Genomic DNA, 20,788 nt, shown 5'->3' with positions numbered 1-20,788 from the left:
ATTTACAAAAAAAGTTCTTAGGTTCAAAAAAACATTCAGTGAACTGATAAAGTGAGGTCGGTAATATAGGTATTTAGCTGTGTCACATGCCCTTAATCATTTAAAGTCCTTCGCAATTCCTTAAAATTATTCAACTCTATTTAAAATTACTTTATGTCTTTTAAAATATTTCAAGTCCTTCGAAATCCCTTGAAACTTTTTAAAGCTTTTGAAAATTCTTTAGAATTTTATATTTTAGAACTTTAGAACTTTAGAATTATAATAAAAATCTTCAAACTTTAAAATCATTTCGAACACCTAGAAACTATTAAAATTTGTTACAAATTTCTTGTGAAAAGTGAAACATTTTAGATATTATTTAAATAAATACATTAAATATTTAAACTTAAATAAATATTAAAATAAATATAATATTTAGATAAACATAAATAAGATAAATATTTAATAAATTTTATAATATTTAAATAAATATAAATAAGATAAATATTTAAACTTTTTAAAGCCTTTGGAAATTCTTTAGAATATAAAGAAATCTTCAAACTTTAAAATCATTTGGAACACCTAGAAACTATTAAAATCTATTACAAATTCCTTGTGAAAAAAGTGAAATATTTTAGATCCTTCTAAACCTTTTGAAATCCTTTGAAACATTTTAAAGCTCTTAACCATTTCTTAGAAATTAAATAAATACCCTAACATCTTTGAAATCCTTTCTTATGCCTTAAAATTATTCAAAACTGTATAAAATTCTTTGGAATCTTTTAAAATACCATAAGATATACCAAATCCTTTTAAATCTTTTGAAATTCCTTGAAACTTATAAAAAGCACTTGAAAATTCCTTGACATTTTTAAAAATGTCCTAAAATATTACAAAATCATTTGGAATTCCTTAATTTTATTAAAATATATTAAAAATTCCTCGTAATCTTTTAAATTATTCTAAAATATTTCGAATCCTTTAAAATCCTTTGAAACTTTTTAAAGCTCTTGAAAATTACTGAAAATTTTTAAAAGACCCAAAAATACTTTAATCCTTGTAAATCTCTGGAAACTTTTTAAAATTCTTGAAAATTTCTCGGAAGTTTTTAAAATGCCCTAAAATATTTTAAAATCCTTTGGAATTTTTTTAAATGATTAAAATCTATTGAAAATTGCTTGTAATCTTTCAAAATATTCTAAAATATTTCAAATACTTTGAAATTTTTTAAAGCTCTTGAAAATTCCTTACAAATTTTACAAATACCCTAAGATCTTTAAATCCTTTCGAATACCTTAAAATTATTCAAATCTATTAAAAATAAAAACTTTTTGGCGTCTTTTAAAACACCCAAAAATATTTTTATCTTTTCAAATCCCTAGAATATTTTTAAAGTTTAGAAAATTCCTTGGCATCTTTTAAAATACTCAAAAATATTTCAGATCCCTTAAAACTTTTTAAAGCTCTTGAAGATTGCTAGGAATTTGATTAAAAAAATTGTTTTCACAATATTATTAAAATATTTAAAACCCTTTGAAATTCCCTTGAAACATATTAAAGCTCTTAAAAATGTCTTATAAATTAAATAAATACCCTAAAATCTTTGAAACCCTTTGTTAGGTCTTAAAATTATTCAAAACTATTTAAAATTTATTTGAATCTTTTAAAAGGGCAAAAATATTTAAAATCCATTGAAATACCTTGAAACTTTTCGAAACGGTTGAAAAATGACTTGGAATTTTTAAAAACACTGAAATCTTTAAGATATATTAAAATTCCTTGGAGTATTTAAAATATCAAAAAATATTGAAATTCCTTGAAATATTTTTAAATCCCTTGAAACTTTTTAAAGCCCTACAATCTTTTTAATTTTTTGCAATTCCTTCCAGTTATTAAAATCAAATACCTTGAAATCAATTAAAAATTCCTTGAAATATTTTTACATATTTTGAAATCCCTTAAAACTTCGTAAAGATATTAAAAATACCTCAAAATTTTTTTAAGTTTTTAAAAATTCCTGTAATTTTTGATAAATACCCTAAAATCTTTTGAACTCTGTAAAATTCCTTTAAATTATTCAAACAAATTGAAAATTTCCTTGGAATATTATCAAATATCCTAAAGACTTTACAATTTTTGGAAGACCCTGAAATATTTGAAAACTTTACAAATCCTACCAAATCTCACAAGTCTTGCGAATACATTTTTAGAAATCCATTAAAATATCTTACAATATCGATAATTTAAAATCCTTTGAAATATCTTCAAATTACTGAAATCTATTAAAACTTCCTTAGAGTATTTTAAAATACCTTAAATATAAAAAAGATCCATTGAAATTCCTTGAAATATTTTAAAGCTCTTGAAAATTTGCTTTTATTTTTTTTTAATGTCCCAGAATCTTCGAAATCCTTTGTAATGCCTCCAAATTATTAAAGTCAAATAAAAATTGAAATCTCTTGAAACCTTTAAAAGCCCTTAAAAAATCCTTAGAATATGAAAACATATCCTAAAATATTTAAAATTCTTTGCAATTCCTTAAAATTATTGAAATCTAAAAAAAATTCCTTGGAATCTTTTAAAATGCCCTTAAATATTTCAAATCCTTTAAAACTTTTTGAAGCCCTTAAAAATTCCTGATAAATTTCAAAACAACTAAATGTATTTTTAGTCCTTTTAAATCCCTTGAAACTTTTTAAAGCTCTTGAAAATTCCTTCGAATTTTTAAAATATCCTAAAATAACCTAAAATAACCTAAAATCTTACATTCATTTCGAATGCATTCACATTATTGAAATCTATTAAAAATTCCTTGGCGTGTCTTTAAAAGTACCTAAAAATATTTAAAGTATTTTAAAATCCTTGAAACTTTTTAAAGCTTTTAAAATTCCTTGGAATTTTTCTAAAATAGGCGACAAATAGGTGATAAACAAATGTTAAATAAGACAAACAATTTGTAATTTGTTGTAAACCGAGAGATACCTAGAAGTTTTTTTCTTTGATTAAAACGGCCACCCTGAAAATGGAGTATTTACATTTCCACTGAGAACTAATTTTTAATTTAAAAAAAAAAATAAAAACTATTTTTTTACAAAACCATTTAATTGTTTACAAAATAGTTAAATCCGTTACCAAATTGTTGATTTTTCAAACAAAAAAGATGAATAGTCTGCATTTTTAAATCATAAAAGTTCAATTTTTAACCAAAAAAGTAAGCAGACGAATTTCCACTGAGAAAAATTAATTTTCAATTAAAACGACAACGATAAAAACGAATTTTCTACAAAAAAGTTGAATTTTATAATACATTTTTTAGTTTTCAACAAAATAGTTTAATCCTCAACTAAAATAGATAAATCTTCAACTAAGTAGTTGCATTTATAACCAAAAAGAGATGAAAATTCTACCAAAAAGTGAATTTTCTACCAAGAAGAAATTTCAGTCAAGAATGAAAAATAACTTTAAGAAAATTGTTGAATTTACAACAAAAAAGAATAATGTTTATCAAAAAATGTTATAGTTGATATTTCCACTACAAAACTTTGATAAAAAATAAAAAACAGTTAGATTTGACCAAACAGTATACATTTCCAACATGAATGGATTTCGACAAAAAAAGTTGATTTTCTACCAAAAAAATACGAATTTTCAACAAAAAAAACATCATTTTTTAACCAGAATGTTGAATTTTTAACCAAAAATGGAGTAGATAAATCTTCATTGAGAATAAATTTTCAATAAAACAAAAACGAATTTTCTACAAAACAGTTGAATTTTATACCAATTTGATGAATTTTCAAGCCAAAAAGCCTAATTCTCTATTAAACAATTTGATTTTAAAAACAAGAACATAAAATAAAAACAAAAACTTTTTTTGTTATTTCATGTTCTTGTTTTTACTAAAATTATGAATCCTCAACGAAAAAAAAAATTAAACTAAAAAAAATTCGTTCAACTTTCAACCAAGGAGTGAAATTTTTAATGAATACTTTTTTTTTGGTTCAAAATTCTACTTTTTGGTTAGAAATTTTACTATTTAGTTAAAGATTTAACTATTTTCTTGAAAATTAGAGTCTTTTGTTAAAAAGTAATTGTTTTTGGACGAAAAATTATATTGTTTGGCAGAAAATTCATTTTTTTTTTTAAATTAAAAATTAATTCTTTTTATTTGAAAAGTCCATTATTGTATTTTTGTTTAATAAATAATCTGTTTACTTAAAAAACATACTTTTTGTGAAAATTAAACGATTTTTTAAAAAAAAGTCATCGTTTTTGGTCCAAAATTTATACTTTTGTAGAAAATTCATATTTTTTTGTTGAAAATTTATCTTTTGGTAGAAAAATCTTTTTTTTTTAGTTGCTGAAAATTCACCTTTTATATTTGAAAGTTAATAATTTTTATCGACAAGTCTACTATTGTATTTTTTATGTTTAGTTCAAAATTATACAAATTGTTTGAAAGTTAATTTATTTTATTAAAAATTGAACTAGGTTCTTAAAGTCACCTTTTTTTAAACTAACCTCTTGGTTCCAAAAATTTATTTCGATTGAAAGTTAGTTCCTTTTATCAAAAACAAAACATAACAAACGAAAAAAGTATCATTTGTAAGAAAAGTCATATTTTTTAGATGAAAATTCGTCTTCCTTGCTTCAAAATTAAACCGGCTTGTAAAATTTTCATCTTTTCAAATAAAAAATTTAAAAATATGTTTGAAAATGCAGCTCTTCCTGGTTGAAGTTTAATCTTTTTTGTTTGAAAATTCGATCATTTGGCTCAAGATCCGTCGATTAGGAAAGTGTAATAAAAACTGTATTTGGTGTGCAAGATGTAATTTTGAATAAAATTGTACTTTTCAACTGAAAAAAGGTGACAAATTCCTAAAATAGGTGACAAAAGGTGACAAAATTGAAAATAGGTGACAAAATGTGAATAGGTGACACTTTATGATGACTGCTCCCTAGAATATTAAAAATCCATTAAAATCCCTTGAAACTTTTTAAAGTTCTTGAAAACTTCTTAGAAATTAAATAAATGTCCTAAACACTTTCAAATCCTTTGTTGAAGTCCTACAATTATTCAAAGCTATTTAAAATTCTTAAAAATCTTTTTAAATGCCCTAACATCTGTAAAATACATTGAAATACCTGTAAACTTTTTAAGCTCTTGAAAATTCTTTAGAAATGTAGAAAATCCTTATGAATACCACCAAATTATTTTTAAAAAAATATATAAAAAATATATATATTTTAAAACCTTTGGAATTCCTTAAAATTATTTTAATTTATTTAAAATTTCTTTGAATCATTTAAAATATTTCAAATCCTTTGAAACTTTTTAAAGCTCTTGAAAATTTGTTAGAATTAAAAATAAAACATAAATCTTTAAAATCCATTACATTTTTTAATTCCATTGAAATTTTTAAAGCTCTTGAAAATTCCTTAGAACTTTGAAAAATATTTTTAAATATATCAAATCCTTTGGAATCCCTTAAAATGAATAAAATCTATTAAAAATTCCTTGCAATCTTAAAAAGAACTAATATATTCTTAATCCTTTTAAACTTTTTGAAATCTCTTGAAACTTTTAAAATTACTTGAAAATTCCGTGGAATTAAAAGAATACGCTAAAATCAATCGAATCCTTAGAAATCCTTTCAAGTGATGGAAATTTAATAAAAACTTCTTGGAATTTTCTAAGATATTCTAAAATATTTCAAAAGAATTTAAGAAAATTTTAATTAATTTTAATTTTGTCATTATTTTTTCAAATCCCTGACTTTTTCTTGACCAAGAAAATTCCTCGACTTTTTCCTAATAGCCTGACTTTTCCCTGACATCAAAATTTTATTGACTTCAAAATCATTTTCCTATAAATGGAATAGAATTTTAATGATATATAAAGTAAAATAAGACCTGCTATTCATCATTTGGAGAACTTGAGATTTGCAATAGGGCATCAGGAGCAAAAGCTCGTGAACTCCTCCCCCCGTGTGAGTAATACTGCTGTCTACATATCCTATGATGTTCTTGTGACCGCTCAGGTTACTCTAAAGAAAAATGAAAAAAAGACATTAAAATGTCACTTTCTCAAAAACAAGACGCCTAAATTAAATACTGAATTTTTTAGAATAAATTATAGCTCACCGCGATTTGTATTTCCCTCTTACAAACATTAAGATCATGTTCGTTGTTCACGTACATGCGTTTAAGCGCATATCGACCACCTGAGGATTTGACTAGGAAGACTACGGCGAATCCACCTGAAACAATTACATTTTTTTCCTAAATATGTTGATTCGTAATAGAATTGGAATTCAAAGATATAATTTATTAAATTATTTAAATTTAAAGAATCAAATTTAAAGGCCAGAATTCTAAGCTTTTAACATTTAAAATGTAGAATAACCATAAATGGAATAAAATAATGTTTAATTCAAAATTTTTAAATTATTTCCTTTAGTGAAGTAAATTAGTAAATTAGTTCTTTAATAAAGGTTTCTTTTTTAATTTGATGATCTTCACGATGTACGAAGTTAGAAATTTATAAACTAACCTAACTTATACTTATAGAATTTAAAACCGTTCACTTAAAAAAAAAAAGAAAAATAACACTTCTTAAATATCAATCTTGAATGCCACTAAATTACGATTTTTCAATTTTGAAGACTTCATTTATATTTTAAAAAATCGGAATGCTTTAAATGCATACTATGAACTTGTTTAATTTTTAATGTTTTTATATTTTTAAAGAGAGAAAATACAATCGTGAATGGTTTGATTTACAACGATTTCATTTTACTTCCCATGAATTTAAAACAAATTATTTAATTTTGTAGACTTCAAAAATTTAAATTGGTAAATTCGATAGCTTTTAAATGTGAAATTATTTCATTTCGACTGCTTTTAAAAGATGTTGGAAAGTACACTTTTGGAAAGTTCAAATTTGGTACCACTTTCTTCGGGATTTTAACAACATTCAAATTAAACATATTTTTCTTATTTTTTTCATAACTAAAATTATTTATTTCTCAATTTAGAATGGTTCAATTCAAATTTAAATTTGTTTTAGTTTGAATAATTTTTGGTTGGAAATGTAAATTCGGAATTTCAAAACGTATAACTTTTGAAGGTTCGATTTTAAATTCTTTAATTTTACATGTTTTGAAATTTAAAAATGTTTATTTTAATCTCTAAACATTTAAATACTTGATATTTACAATCGTTCATTCTTAAAACTTTCACAGTTTCGATTTTTTAAATTTCAAATTGTTTAATTTTAAAATTTATTGTATCATTTTAAGTGTTTTGTAATAATTTTTCTGTTGTAAACTCTCAAATCGCTTCGAAGTTTAACAACAAATTGTACATATTTTTCTTATTTTTCCATGGCTAAAATCTTGTCTTGATCAATTTCGAATGCTTCCATTTAAAATGGAACAATGTTATATAAGGTTCAATTGATATTTTTCATTTTTACATATTATAAATGGAAAATAGTTCTAGTTTGAAATTTTTTAAACACCGTATGCTTGAAAATGTAAACTCGATTTCGAATGCTTGAATTCGAAGTCATGTAACTTTTGAAGATCCTATTTCCTATTTTCAATATTCAATTTTATATGTTTTGAAATTGAAAATTGTTTATTTCAGTCTTTGAACATTTAAATACTTGCTATTTAAAATAGTTCAATAGTAAACGTTTCTCAATTTTAATTAGTTAATTTGTAACACATCAAATTTTTCCTATTCAATTTCAAATTGTTTAGTTTTTATTTTGTTTAGTACTTATTTTCATCTATTTTAATCACTAAAAACTCTTCGGGTTGCTAAGAAAATTCAAACTGTACGTGTTTTTCTTATATTTTCATAGCTCAAATCTTGCATTGCTTAATTTCGAATGCTTCAAATTAAAATATTACAATACTGTGAAAGTTTGAATAAAAACTTTAATTTTAAAAAATTTTAAATAGAAATTTGTTTTAATTCAAACGTTGTTGAATGTTCTTCCAATTTACAATTTTACATGTTCGAAAATGAAAATTGTGCAATTTTTATTTTTCATGAAACTTTGAAAATAAAATTATTGAAATTTAATTTTTTCCCTACGGGTGGTAAAAACCAAAAAAGAAGAAAATTCGTTCCATCCTACTTTCTTTAAAACATATTTTATGTAAAAAAATACAAATCAGAGAAAAATTTACGTTTCTCCTGAAATTGTGCCAAATCTAGCGAAAAACTCAGGCAAAACTTTCACCAAGAGTGGCCTGAGTGATCCACTGATCCACCTTTCGGTAGATTAACCTTCTGCATAGCCAAACTTTCTAATTATAATTTACTAGGTACTCGATTCAATAGAAGATTCAGACACAATATCATTTTGTGAATAAAAAAGCAAACAATGGAAAAATCAGACCTCACAATCCCTATGGATGAAATATAGAGATCAAAGGGTAACAAATTCAGGATAAATTCATAAGACTTTAAAAGAATTCAAGTTAAATTGAAAAGAATTCAAATTAATTGGAAAAAATGTTTTAAGTAAAAAAATGCTATCCTATTGAATTCAGCAACTTTGAAATGAGCTTAGAAAAAATCAAGGTAATTGAAAAGAATTTGATGAAATTCCTAAGAATTCAAGATGAGATTAAAAGTCTTTAGGATCAATTAAATAAAAACTTTTAAAAATTAAAAAAAAATCCATTGAATTAAGCAGAATTGCAAAAATAATTTCCAAATATTTAAAACCCTGTAAATTTATAAGCAAAAAAGAATTAAAATTAATTAGAAATAATTTTACAAATTCCACTTATTTCAGTAAATATTTCATACAAAATAAAGCTGAATTGAAAAGCAATCAACTGAATTGAAAATAATTTAAAAATATGAAAGGAATTCAATTAATTTAATTATTTTGAAATGAGTTAAGAAAAAATAAATAGAATTAAAAAGAATTTGATGAAATACCTAGGAATTTAGGTGAGTTTGAAAGCCTTCAAAATGAACTAAATTGTTTATTAAATAAATTGAATTGAGTAGAATTGAATGAAATTAGAATTTAAAAGAATTCTTGATAAATTAATACGAATTCAGGGCGAATATTTAAACAAAGTGATAAATTTTCAACTAAAATTATAAATCTTTTTTTAAACTAAAATTATGAAATATTCAATTGTGATAATAGTTGCATTTTCAGTTTAAATAAATAATTATTTTTAACCAAAAAAAGAAACAACTTATGAAAGAAAAGTTAAAGTTTCGACAAAACAAATTTCTTTTCATCCAAAAAAAAGAAGTTTTCAATAAAATAACTCATGTTACAACCAAAGAAATGACTTTTTAATTAAAATTATCAATCTTCAACCAAAACACTTAATTTTTAACCGACAATGATAATTTTTAAACAAAAAGAATAACATGCAAAGAAAAAGATACTTTTCTACAAAAAAAAAACTGATTTTCAACAAAAAAGGCGGATTTTCAAGGAAATACTAGTTTAATTTTCAATTAAAAAAGACAAATTTCCATCTTAATTGTTTAATTTCTTAAGAGAAACGATTACTTTTCAACAAAAAATGGGAATTAAAATTTTCAGTTGAAGGAATTAATTTTCAAACACACTGATAAATATTCAACAAAAATGATGAATCTTTAACTGGCATAGTTGAAGTTTATACCAAGATGAATTTTTAAGCAATAACATTAATTTTCTACAAAAAAGGGGATTTTATCACAAAGTAAATAAATTTTCAAACAAGTAGTTTAATTTTTAAATAAAACCAAAAATATAATGGTTAAATTTTTTGTTGAAAGTATAATTCTTAACAACAACAAAAAACGTATTTTCAACAAAATAGTTACATTGTCTACTGGAGTAGTTCAATTTTTAGTTACAAAAAATTGATTTTCGACAAAAGAATTTAACCTTCAACCCCTTAGTTGATTTTTTTTTTTTTTAATATTTCTTCTTTCTTTTTCGTAATTCTTCTTCTACTCTAAAAACTACTTAAAGTATTTTCTTTATTTAAAATTTAGAAGTGGAAACTTTCAAGTTGTGAAAAATCCTGGCTTGAAACAGAGATCTTTTAAATTCCTTTCTTCCAAATCAGAATGATAATTCTTTTTAAAAAAATCCCGTTTTCCCAAAAATCCCCAAATTATGTGAAAACTTGATAACAAATTATGATTTAATATAAAGTGAACTGAGATAATCTGGAAAATCTGCGACTGCGGATAAAGTAGAAATCACTTTTCTAAATTGAGTAAAATTATTAAAATAATGAAACTTTGCATTTTGCTACGCTCATAAGTAAATTCCCGGGTTTTTTACTTAAATTCCCGGCCATTTCCTGGTTTCCCGGTCAAGTCGCGACCCTAAAAAAAAGGATAAATGGACCATGCTTGAAAAACAGATCGACATTTCGATATTTGAAATCTGTATGCCGATAAAGATAGTTTTCTTCGAATACAAAAACTAGGTTTTTTCTGATAACATTTTTTGGTGCTGCTTATAATCATAGAATTAATATTATTTTATATTTTCGAGATATGATCTATCACGTATGATGTATAAAGTATGTCAAATGATAAGACAAGAGCCAGTTGTGATAGAGATTAAGATAAAGAAATCATTTCTGGGCTGGTTCATCAAAGAATATTGCAGTACAATTCACTTCGATTGGAAAAAATCATCATTGCTCCTTATTAACTCACTGGCTCGATTAACTATGTTAGCCTTGTGCCTTGTGTCACTTGGTGGCTCTTGGAATTCATCATTATTATCATGTATTAAACATAGGAGTTTAATTTTCATATAATAGAATCAACAAAACAAATCGAGGAGGCGTAGGCTTCAATCAACGGACATCAAAGTTAAATTTCATCAATTTTTATCCTCAATTACAATCATCAAATACTTCAATATCACATACTTATCATCCCAAAATGTTTTCAAAATAAGAGAAATAAGGTCATTTTTTAAGAAAATAGGGAGAAAAATTAGTGTAGAAAATATAATACTAGGATTTCAAGTGAAAAAATGATTTTTAACAAATAGGTCAAATCTGCAACGAAGTTAAATCTTCAATAACTGAATGCTCAACTAAAGAAGATATTTTTAACCAAACAGTTAAATATTTAGAACAAAAAAGATGACATTTCTTTTTAAACAGATGCACTTTTAAACCAAAGACTCATTTGAACAAATATGTGAATTTGCAACAAATAACAATTATAGTTAAATCTTCACTCAAAGAGATGAACCTTTAACTAAACAAAAATAAATTTGTAACAAATAGTTTAAATTCTACCCACGTATTTGAGTTTTTAATTTAAAACGATTACAACGAGATAAATTTTCAACTAAAATTATGTATCTTAAACATAAAATTCTTTTTTTAAATAAAATGATTTAAGTTTCAACCAAAATACGTGAATTTTGAACAAAAAAATATTTCAGTTGAACTTTCAATACTTAAATATACATTTTAAATAAAAAGCTAATTTTCTACCAAAATAGTTGATTTTTAAAACAAAAATACGAATCTTCAACAAAACAGTTGGATTTTCAACAAAAAAAAGATTACTTTGTAACAAAACACTTAGATTTTTAACAAAATAATTCAACTTTCAACCAGAAAATTTAATTTTCAACCAGATACTTGAATTTTATACCTACAAAGATGAATTTTCAACAAAATAGTTGGATTTTCAACAAAAAAAATTAAACTTCAACATGATTAACTTTTAATAATCGAAACGGACGAATTTTCTATCTAAGAGGACGAATGTTTCACAAAACAGTTAATTTTCAAAAAAATAGTCGATTTTTTTACAACAACAAAAATGAATTCAGATTTCAATTAAAAAATTAACACTCGACCATGAATTTTCAATCCAAGAGGATGAAATATCTATCCAAATAAGACGAATTTTCAAAAAGTAATTAACTTTTAAAAAAGTAGTTAAATTTTCTAACAAATGGATAAATTTATAAGGCAAAGAGACACATTTTAAGAAGACAATTAAATTTAAAACCAAATTTTCGAATTTTCAAGCTAAAAAGACGAATATTCTATAAAAAAAATACGACGATTATTCCACAAACCAATTAAATTTTCGACAAAAATATTAATTTTTAACTAAATAGTTAAATTTCAAACTAAACAATATAATTTTGAAGTCAAAAATAGAAGAACTTTAAATCTAGCAGGCTAAATTTTCTAACCAAAAAGACCAATTTTCCCCAAAACCAGTTGATTTTTCAAGCAAACGGGCGAATTTATAAACAGAAATGATTATGTTGCAATAAAAAACATAAAAGTTAAATTTTTGGTTAACAAAAATTTATTTTCAACAAAAAAATAACGAATTTTTAATAGAAGAGTCCAATTTTCAAGCAAAAAAAGAAATAATCTTCTATAGAACGCTTGAATTTTCAACAAAAGAGATCATTTTTAACTAATTAGTCGAATTTTCGAAAGAACCAAAAAATTGAATTGTTCAGTAGACTTTAATAAATACTAAACAAAGAAACTTAAATTTTCAACCTGAAAAATGATTTTTTATCATGAAAGATGACTTTTCTACCTAAAAGGATGAATTTTCAAAAAAAGGAAAACATCCTATTGAAAGAAGACGAAATAAGAAGTTCCAAAAACTAGATGAATTTATATCCAAAAAAGATGATTTTTTAACACTAACATTATCTTTTAACATATTCAAAACAAAAGAGTTGATTTTCAACCGAGAGAGATGAATTTTCAATCCAAAAGCGTGAATTTTTGAACCAAATAGTTGAATTTTTAACCAAACAGAAGAATTTTCAACCAATTATTTATATTTTAAATAAAAAAGATCACTTTTTAAGAAAATAATGAATTTTGAACAGAGCAATTCATTTTCTAAGCTAAAAAGAGAAATGTTGTAGAAGTAAATTAAATTTTCAACCCGGAAAGTTAAATTCGAAACAAAAAAGTTCATTTTCAACTAAGAGAGATGAATTTGCAATCCAAAGGACAAATTTTCTATCCAAAAAGATGGATTTTTGAACAAAATAGATACATTTTCAAATAAATAATTAATTTTTTAACGAAATAGTTAAATTTTCACACAAAAGGTGGAATTTTCAAACTAAAGTGATTAAAATAAATTTCAAACAACAGTTGCATTTACAAAAAAATTTTTCTTTTTAACAAAATAGTTTAATTTTTAACTAAACATAATTTTTAACAAATAAATGAATTATGAACAAAAAATTTAATACCAGATTTTGCAAATGAAAGGAATTAACTTTCAACCAAAAAACCTATGTACTCAAAAATGATCTTTCAATCTGAAAGAACGAATTTTCTATTAAAAAAAAAAAGATGAATTTTAAACAAAAAGGTTGCGTTTTCAACAGGCTAATTATATTTTGAACCAAATATTATAACTTTTAAGTAATAGAGAATAATTCTAAACCAAAATTTTATTATTAGACTTTTGAACCAAAACCAAAAAGTAACTTTTAACCAAAAATCGTTAGAATTTTTGATTGGGATCCGTTAATTCAGTTCGCGTTTAAGCGAAAGTCGAGAAAAAGGAAAAGTTTCTTGAAAACGGTAAAACAAAAATCTTCCTGGTTCAAGTGCGAATAGAATACTAAAATTGGATTGAGCAGTGGTAATAATAATAAAAGCAATAAGATGATTCATAACTGAAAGAACCAACCTTCTTTTTGACTACTTAGGCGTAAATACATCACCCAATGAAACCGTTTTGATTATTGACAATTTTATAAATCAAATCTAAAATATTTTGAAATGCAGAGAGGTAAATTTGTATGCCGGAAATTTAGTTTTGTGTATCTTAAAATTAGAAAAGGGGTAACTAATATTTTTCTATATCATTTATAACAGTAAATTTTTTAATTACGTTAACCTTTTAATCAAAGTGTTTAATATGTACATAAGGAGCTTTTTTTATTACAGAATATTGAATTATATTTGCTCTACGAACATTAGATTAATTGTAACAAATATTGACATTTTCTATAATCTAATAACTTCGTTTATATAAGGGGTAGGGAAGCCAATAAAAGTGTGCATTCCGAAATTCTAATCATTTCAAGACTCCAAATTCCACAAAAACACAACAAAAAAAAAGTTTTCAACAATATAGTCCAATTTTCAACCAGAAAGATGAATTTAAAATAAAATTATTAATTTTCCAACTAAAAACAAAAATGTTCGTAATAAAAATAGATTTTTAACGAAAAAAATACGAATTTTCAAGAAAATAGTTACATTTTCAACCAGAGATGAACCTTCAACAAAAAATAATCATTTTCAACAAAATAGTTCAACTTGTACCCAAGCAGTTGAATTATAAATAATTTTTAACTAAAATGATGAATCTTCAATAAAAATTTTTTTTTTTTAATAAAGTAATTCAAGCTTTAAGATCACGCTTTAACAAAAAAATATGAGTTTTCAATCAAATAAATGAATCCTCAACCAAAGCAGATTATTTTTTAACCAAATCTTTGCATTATTATCTAAAAAAGATAAAATTTAAACTGAAGTCGGTAAAGTTTTGAACCAGAAAGATGAATTTTCAAAAAATAGTGGAATTTTCAATCAAGAAAGATTTAAATTGAATTTTCAACCGAAATAGACTAATATTCAACAGAACAGTTAAATTTTCAATACAAAAATTAATTTTTAACAAAATAAATTAATTTTGACGCCAAGTACTTAAGTTTTACGCCTAACAAGATAAATTTTCAATGAAATAGTACATTTTTCTAACAAACAAGAGTGAACTTCAACTAAAAACAGTTGCAATATACATAAAAAAATTTAATTTTCAAGCCAAAAAGAAGTTTTTATTTTAGAAAACAGCTAAATTTTCAAGAAAAAGATGATTTCTCGTAGAAAAAAGTAATAGTTGATATTTCAACTAAAGAATTTCTAAATAGTTCAATTTTTAAATAAAAACGGAAAACTCACATTGCAAGTTTAAAAATAAATTTAAAAAAAATGAATTTTCAAGAAAATACTTAAATTTTAAATCAAAAAGATGGACCATCAACAAAACGATTAATATTAAACAAAGTAGTTTAACTTTGACCTTTTATTTTATTCAAAAAGTTAATTTTCTATCCAGAAATTTGAGATTTCAATCCAAATGGCGAATTTTCAACAAAACAATTCAATTTTCAATTAAAAATTATGACCTTGAAGAAAATTACTGGATTTTAAACCAAATACAAAACATTTTCATTAGAAATATAATTGTCAGTTTGCAAAAAAAAAAATATATATATATAAATACAACGCAAATAAATCACTAGCAAGAATATTATATCAGCAATACATCATTTTCATAATTTCCTCATTTTTCAAGGTCCTAAAATTTTTAACTTAGAATCTTTTACAAACAAAATAAAAAAATGAATATTTTTATTTTATTACCTTTTAAAAAAATAATTATATATGTAAAAAAATAATTTAATTTCAAACCTAGAGAGATGAAATCTTAACAAAAAAGGTAATAACTGATATTTCGACATAAAACACGAAATTTCTGCCAGAATAAATTAAATTTAGAACCAGGAAGACAAATTTTCAACCAAGAAGATTATTGTTTACTAATTTGTTAAGCAAATACTTGACTTTATAACTAAAATGATTAATTTTTCAATAAAAAAAGGAATTTTCCGCAAATGAAGTTTTCAGTCAACATAGAAAAAAAGTTTATATAAACTCTTAAACTTGAAAGCCAAAAGGCGAATTTTCTTTTAAAATGTTGAATATTCAATCTTGAAATATGAATTTTCAACAAAAAAAAGTTCAGTTCTAAACAAACAGTTGCGTATTTAAAGAAAAAAGTGGAAATTTAAAAAAAAACAAAAAAAAAATAAAGAGTTGAATGATCAACTAATATGATAAATCCTTAAATAGATATGTTAAATTTCCAGGTAAAAAAATAAATGTTCAAGCAAAAATAAAACGAATTTTCAACAAAAAAAATTAATTTTTGAACTAAAATGATGAAAGTTCAATAGAAAAATGAGTTTTTAACAAAGCGCCTTCAATCAAGTAGTTAAATTTTCAACCAAACAAAATGGATTTTTAACTAATAATAGGTATTTACACCAAAAAAGATTTTAATTTTAAATAAAAAACAGTCGAATTCATAAAAAAGAAAAATTCTCGACAAAATTGTTAAACTTTGAACGATAGAATATGGATTTTTAACCAAGAAATGAATTTTTAACAAAAACTATTAAATTTCTGCTAAAAAAAAAAAGAATTTTTAAACCAAAAAGACGAGTTTGAAAAAGAATAGTTGAATTTTCAACACTAAGATATGAATTTGAAATAAAAAAGTAATTTCCTACTAAAATACTTAAATTTTCAACCAAAAAAGATTACTTCTCAAAGAAATTGTTGTATTTTGAATCAAATATTAAAATTTATAAGTAAAAATATGATCATCACAAGGAAGAAACTGCAGGAAAAATTAGAAATACAAGAAAATTTTCTAATTTTTAAGTTGCCCTGACCTTTCATAGAGTTTTTTTTTAATCCCCGACTTTCCCTGACCAATGAAAATTCTTGACTTTCCCTGATTTCCAGGTTTGTTTAATTTAAATTTGATTTAAAATTTTAGCATAGTATTGTTGCAAGGTAAAAAAAAAGTTTTCTTCTCTTCAACCAATTTTTTTTCATTGTTACCGTTTATTGAAAAAAAATGTTATCTTCCCAATATCTTGAGAGCAAATTTTTATTTATGTAAAAATTTGATTTTAAATCAATGTCCAAAACTGTCTTTCAAAACCTGCGAAACTGTAAGTTTAAATTTGGATTTAAACTGACGATTACATTTTTTATCGCAATTCGCAGCCGAGCGTGATTTAATTTGTGGTGTCAGTGTGTGATAAACTTCCACGTATATTTCTTCAAAACGGGATAATAATATTTTCTGATCAAACTTTTTTGGTTTCCAGAGAACAACACTTCCGCTCGGGAGTCTACTTTTATTGTATCTTAAAATGGTGATTTAAAATTTTACAAAATCTTTTTTTCACGTCCTAAAGAAGTTCCGATTTTGTTGGATATCTAGTTCTAAACTGTCACCATTCAAGGAATTATTTTTATGACACAAAGGAATGAGTATTCCGATATTTTTTAACCTTGATGACAATCTGATTATACAGACGTTTTAACATGCACAATAATAAATCTCAGATGCACACAAACAAAAGAAAAGATTTAATTATCTTAAAGAATTACCAAGACTTATTTTAAGCTGCAAGTATTCAAATTTAATTTCAACTGATTTCAAGGTCAGGCTCGAAAATAGTGTATCAAAATGTTAAAGTATTAAAACTTAACTTCAATTTTGATTTAAGATGTTATCATTAATATAGTTATCAAAATTCCTATTTATTTATCGCAGGTTTCAGAGTCTTTCCCACTTTAATTCCAACTGAAATAATAGAAACCAAATAATAAAATCGAACTATTTTTGGGTGAAAGTTCATTCTTTTCGGTTGATTGAAAAGTCTGTTTTTAAATTTTTGTTTGTGAATACACCTATTTTGGTTTAAATTTGTATTATTTCCTTAAAAATTAAATTAAAAAAGGATGAATTTTAAAAAAGGAATTGATTTTTGTAACTAAGAAAGATTTTTCAGTCAAGATTAACAAAAATGTCAACCAAGATGTTGAATTTTAAAACGAAACAGAAGAATTTTCTACACAACAGTTGAATTTTAAAACGAAAAATATAAATTTTCAACAAAAAAGTTACTTTTTCAACCAAACAGTTGAATTTTGAATTTGAAAAATCGATTTTCAATCAAGAATAGAATAGTTAAATATTCAGATTAAACAAAATTTCATAAAAATGCAACACTTTTGTTAAAAAGTCATACTTGGTTGATAATTCGTCTATTTTTAGCTTGAAAATTAAACAATTTGATTGACAAGTATTTTTCTTGATTGATGTTTTTTTTTAAATTGAAAGTTCAACTTTTTTCTAGAATATTCATCTTTTTGGTTTAAATATCCATCACTTTCTGTAAAATTGATGCCTTTGTTGATTTCAGATAAAAATTTAACTTTTTTTTTGGATATTCAGCAATTTAATTAAAAATTCGTACTTCTTGGTTGAAAATTAAACTTTTTGGCCTGGAAATTCAACGATTTGATTGAACTTTTTTAAATTAAAAATTCAACAATTTTATTAGTAATATTTGGCTCAAAATTCATCTTTTTGGCTTGCAAATGTAACAATTTCTCCTTTTTTGTTAAAAATACAAAGGAGGTGAAATTTCATCCAAAAAGGATGACTTTTTCAACGAAACAGTTGAATTTTCAATATAAAAATATGAATTTTCGACAAAAAAAGTTGACTTTCAAACAAGTAGTTAAATTTTCTACCAATATACTTAAGTTCTCAACCTAAAAAGAACATTTTTACTACAAAAAAGTTGAATTTTCCACACGAAAATGTGAATTTTCGACAAGAAAGTTCATTTTCAAACAAATTGTTAAATTTTCCACCAACATAGTTCAATTTTCAACCCACAAAAAAAACAAACGAATTTTCAATCCAAAAGACGAATTTTCTCTAAAACACTTGAATTTTCGATAGGAAAGTACATTTTCAAACAACTAGTTAAATTTTTCACCAATTTAGTTAAATTTAAACAAAAAAGAACGATTTTTTTTGCCAAACAGTAGAATTTTCAATACAAAAGACGAATTTTCTCTAAAACACTTGAATTTTCGATAGGAAACTACATTTTCAAACAACTAGTTAAATTTTTCACCAATTTAGTTAAATTTAAACAAAAAAGAACGATTTTTTTTGCCAAACAGTAGAATTTTCAATACAAAAATATGAATTTTTGACAAGGAAGTTAATTTTTAAACAAATAGTCGAATTCTCAACAACAACAAAAACGAATTATTCACAAAAGAGTGGATTTTTCAACCAGTTATATTTTTAATCAAAAGAGACAAATTTTCAACAACAGTTAAAACTTCATAAAAAAAACGACTTTTTGAACAAATTGTTGAATTGTAAATCGCAAAAGACGATTTTTCTACAAATTATTTGAATTTTCAATACAAAAATATGAATTTTCGACGAGAAAGTTCATTTTGAAACAAATATTTAAGTTTTCTACAAAGACAGTTAAATTTTCAATTCAAAAGAACGAATTTTCAGTACCAAAAAAACTCATTTTCTACAAAACAGTGTAATTTTTAATACAAAACTGTGAATTTTCGACGAAAAAGTTTATTTTCAAACGAATACTTAAATTTTCTAACGATATAGTAGAATTTTTATCTAAAGAGAACGAATTTCGCACAAAACAGTAGAATTTTCAATTCAAAAAAGTTAATTTTCACAAAAATAGTTAAATTTTCTACGAAAAAGAAAGAATTTTAAACCGAAGAAGATGAATTTTCGACAAAACAATGGACTTTCCATACCAAAATTTGTATTTTCAATCGCAAGAGATGAATTTTCAACAAAATATTCGAATTTTCAAACTCAAGACGCCTTTTCTACAAAAGAGTAAAAATATCAATATAAACATATAAATTTTCGAAAGAAAGGTTTGATTTTAAACAAATAGTGGAATTTTCTAGGAAAAAATAGTATAATTTTTAACCCAAAAAGATCAATTTTCGAAAAAACAATGGATTTTCAATTCAAAAAGTTGCTTTTTTAATCAAAAAGAGATAAATTTTCAACGAAAGAATTGAATTGTCAAATCCAAAAGACGATTTTTCTACAAAACAATTGAATTTTCAATACAAAGATATAAATTAACAACAAAAAAGTTCATTTTCAAACAAGTAGTTACATTTGTTAACAAAATAGTTTAATTTTCAACCCAAAAAGGCGAATTTTCAACCAAACAGGAAGACTTTCAACAAATTTTTCAACCAAATAATAAAACCGGGGCTTATTTTAAACTGAAAATCTTCTAAAGTAGAATGAGTTTAATTTCAACTGATTTCAAGGTCTTCAAAATAGTCTGCTGCACAATTTCGAATTTCCAACTACAGAAATGGCAAAAATAAACCAAAAATGGACAAGATAACCTAAAAAAATAGTTGCTCCAAAAAAAAAATGTATTTTCCCAATTTCAACTGCCTAAATCAGATTCGGAACCTTCAGAAATAAAACCTCGAAAAGTGTGCCAGAATAGATTCTCATCTTTCAAGGTTTACTTCGATTTCTCCTCACAAATCGTATCATTTTTCTCCTGGCAATGGAAATAATTTTGGAGCTTTTTGGGAAAAGGCGACTTGATGGGGATTTGGGGGTTGACGTTCATTTAATTTCAATTTTCTAATAACGGAAAAGGCTTTCAGATCAAAGATGGACGAGGGAGGGAAATTTGGGTTGGGGGTCAAGGGGAGATGAGAGAAATTTGGATTTGCAGAAAGCACTGTACCTTCGGCAAGGACTTCCTCGACGGTGACGGTGTGTCGCCCGACAACAAACACTTTTCCTAAGTAACCGCTGGGCTCCTTCGACGTGTTGTCGATCTTCGAGAAAAGTTTCTTCATTTTGGCACACGTCGTCGGCCCTCCCAATACCGAACTGGCTTGACATAAGGCCTCGTCGCCCGGTTTTGAGCACGTGATGCACGACCGATTGATTCTAGGATCGGCGACCCAGGGTTTCCGTGGATTCCCGTAGAAACTGCGTTTAAACACAACCAAGAGAAATCAATCGTATCATGATAACAGAAAACGTATATCAGCCAGCCGACATTTTCAGATTTCTGCGATTTTCA

General features: G+C 24.4%; 1 protein-coding gene across 1 annotated transcript in view; it reads right to left on the bottom strand.

Annotated features, from left to right (window-relative positions):
* Nucleotides 1-20,770, bottom strand: part of LOC117178010 (AP2-associated protein kinase 1) — a 97,521-nt gene extending 76,751 nt beyond the window's left edge. The window contains exons 1-3 of the mRNA XM_033369190.1: nt 20,444-20,770; nt 6,124-6,239; nt 5,893-6,026 (exon numbers count right to left, since the gene is read on the bottom strand). Of these exons, the coding sequence (XP_033225081.1) occupies nt 5,893-6,026; nt 6,124-6,239; nt 20,444-20,558 (365 nt within the window). The 5' untranslated portion in view covers nt 20,559-20,770. The remainder of the gene's footprint in view (nt 1-5,892; nt 6,027-6,123; nt 6,240-20,443) is intronic.
* Nucleotides 20,771-20,788: the final 18 nt, after the last annotated feature.

Source organism: Belonocnema kinseyi, chromosome 8 (genome assembly GCF_010883055.1).
Source record: "Belonocnema kinseyi isolate 2016_QV_RU_SX_M_011 chromosome 8, B_treatae_v1, whole genome shotgun sequence".
Classification (NCBI taxonomy): Eukaryota; Metazoa; Arthropoda; class Insecta; order Hymenoptera; family Cynipidae; genus Belonocnema; species Belonocnema kinseyi.
The sequence above is the reverse complement of the archived record's forward strand: the minus strand, read 5'-3'. Positions and strand labels throughout refer to the sequence as shown.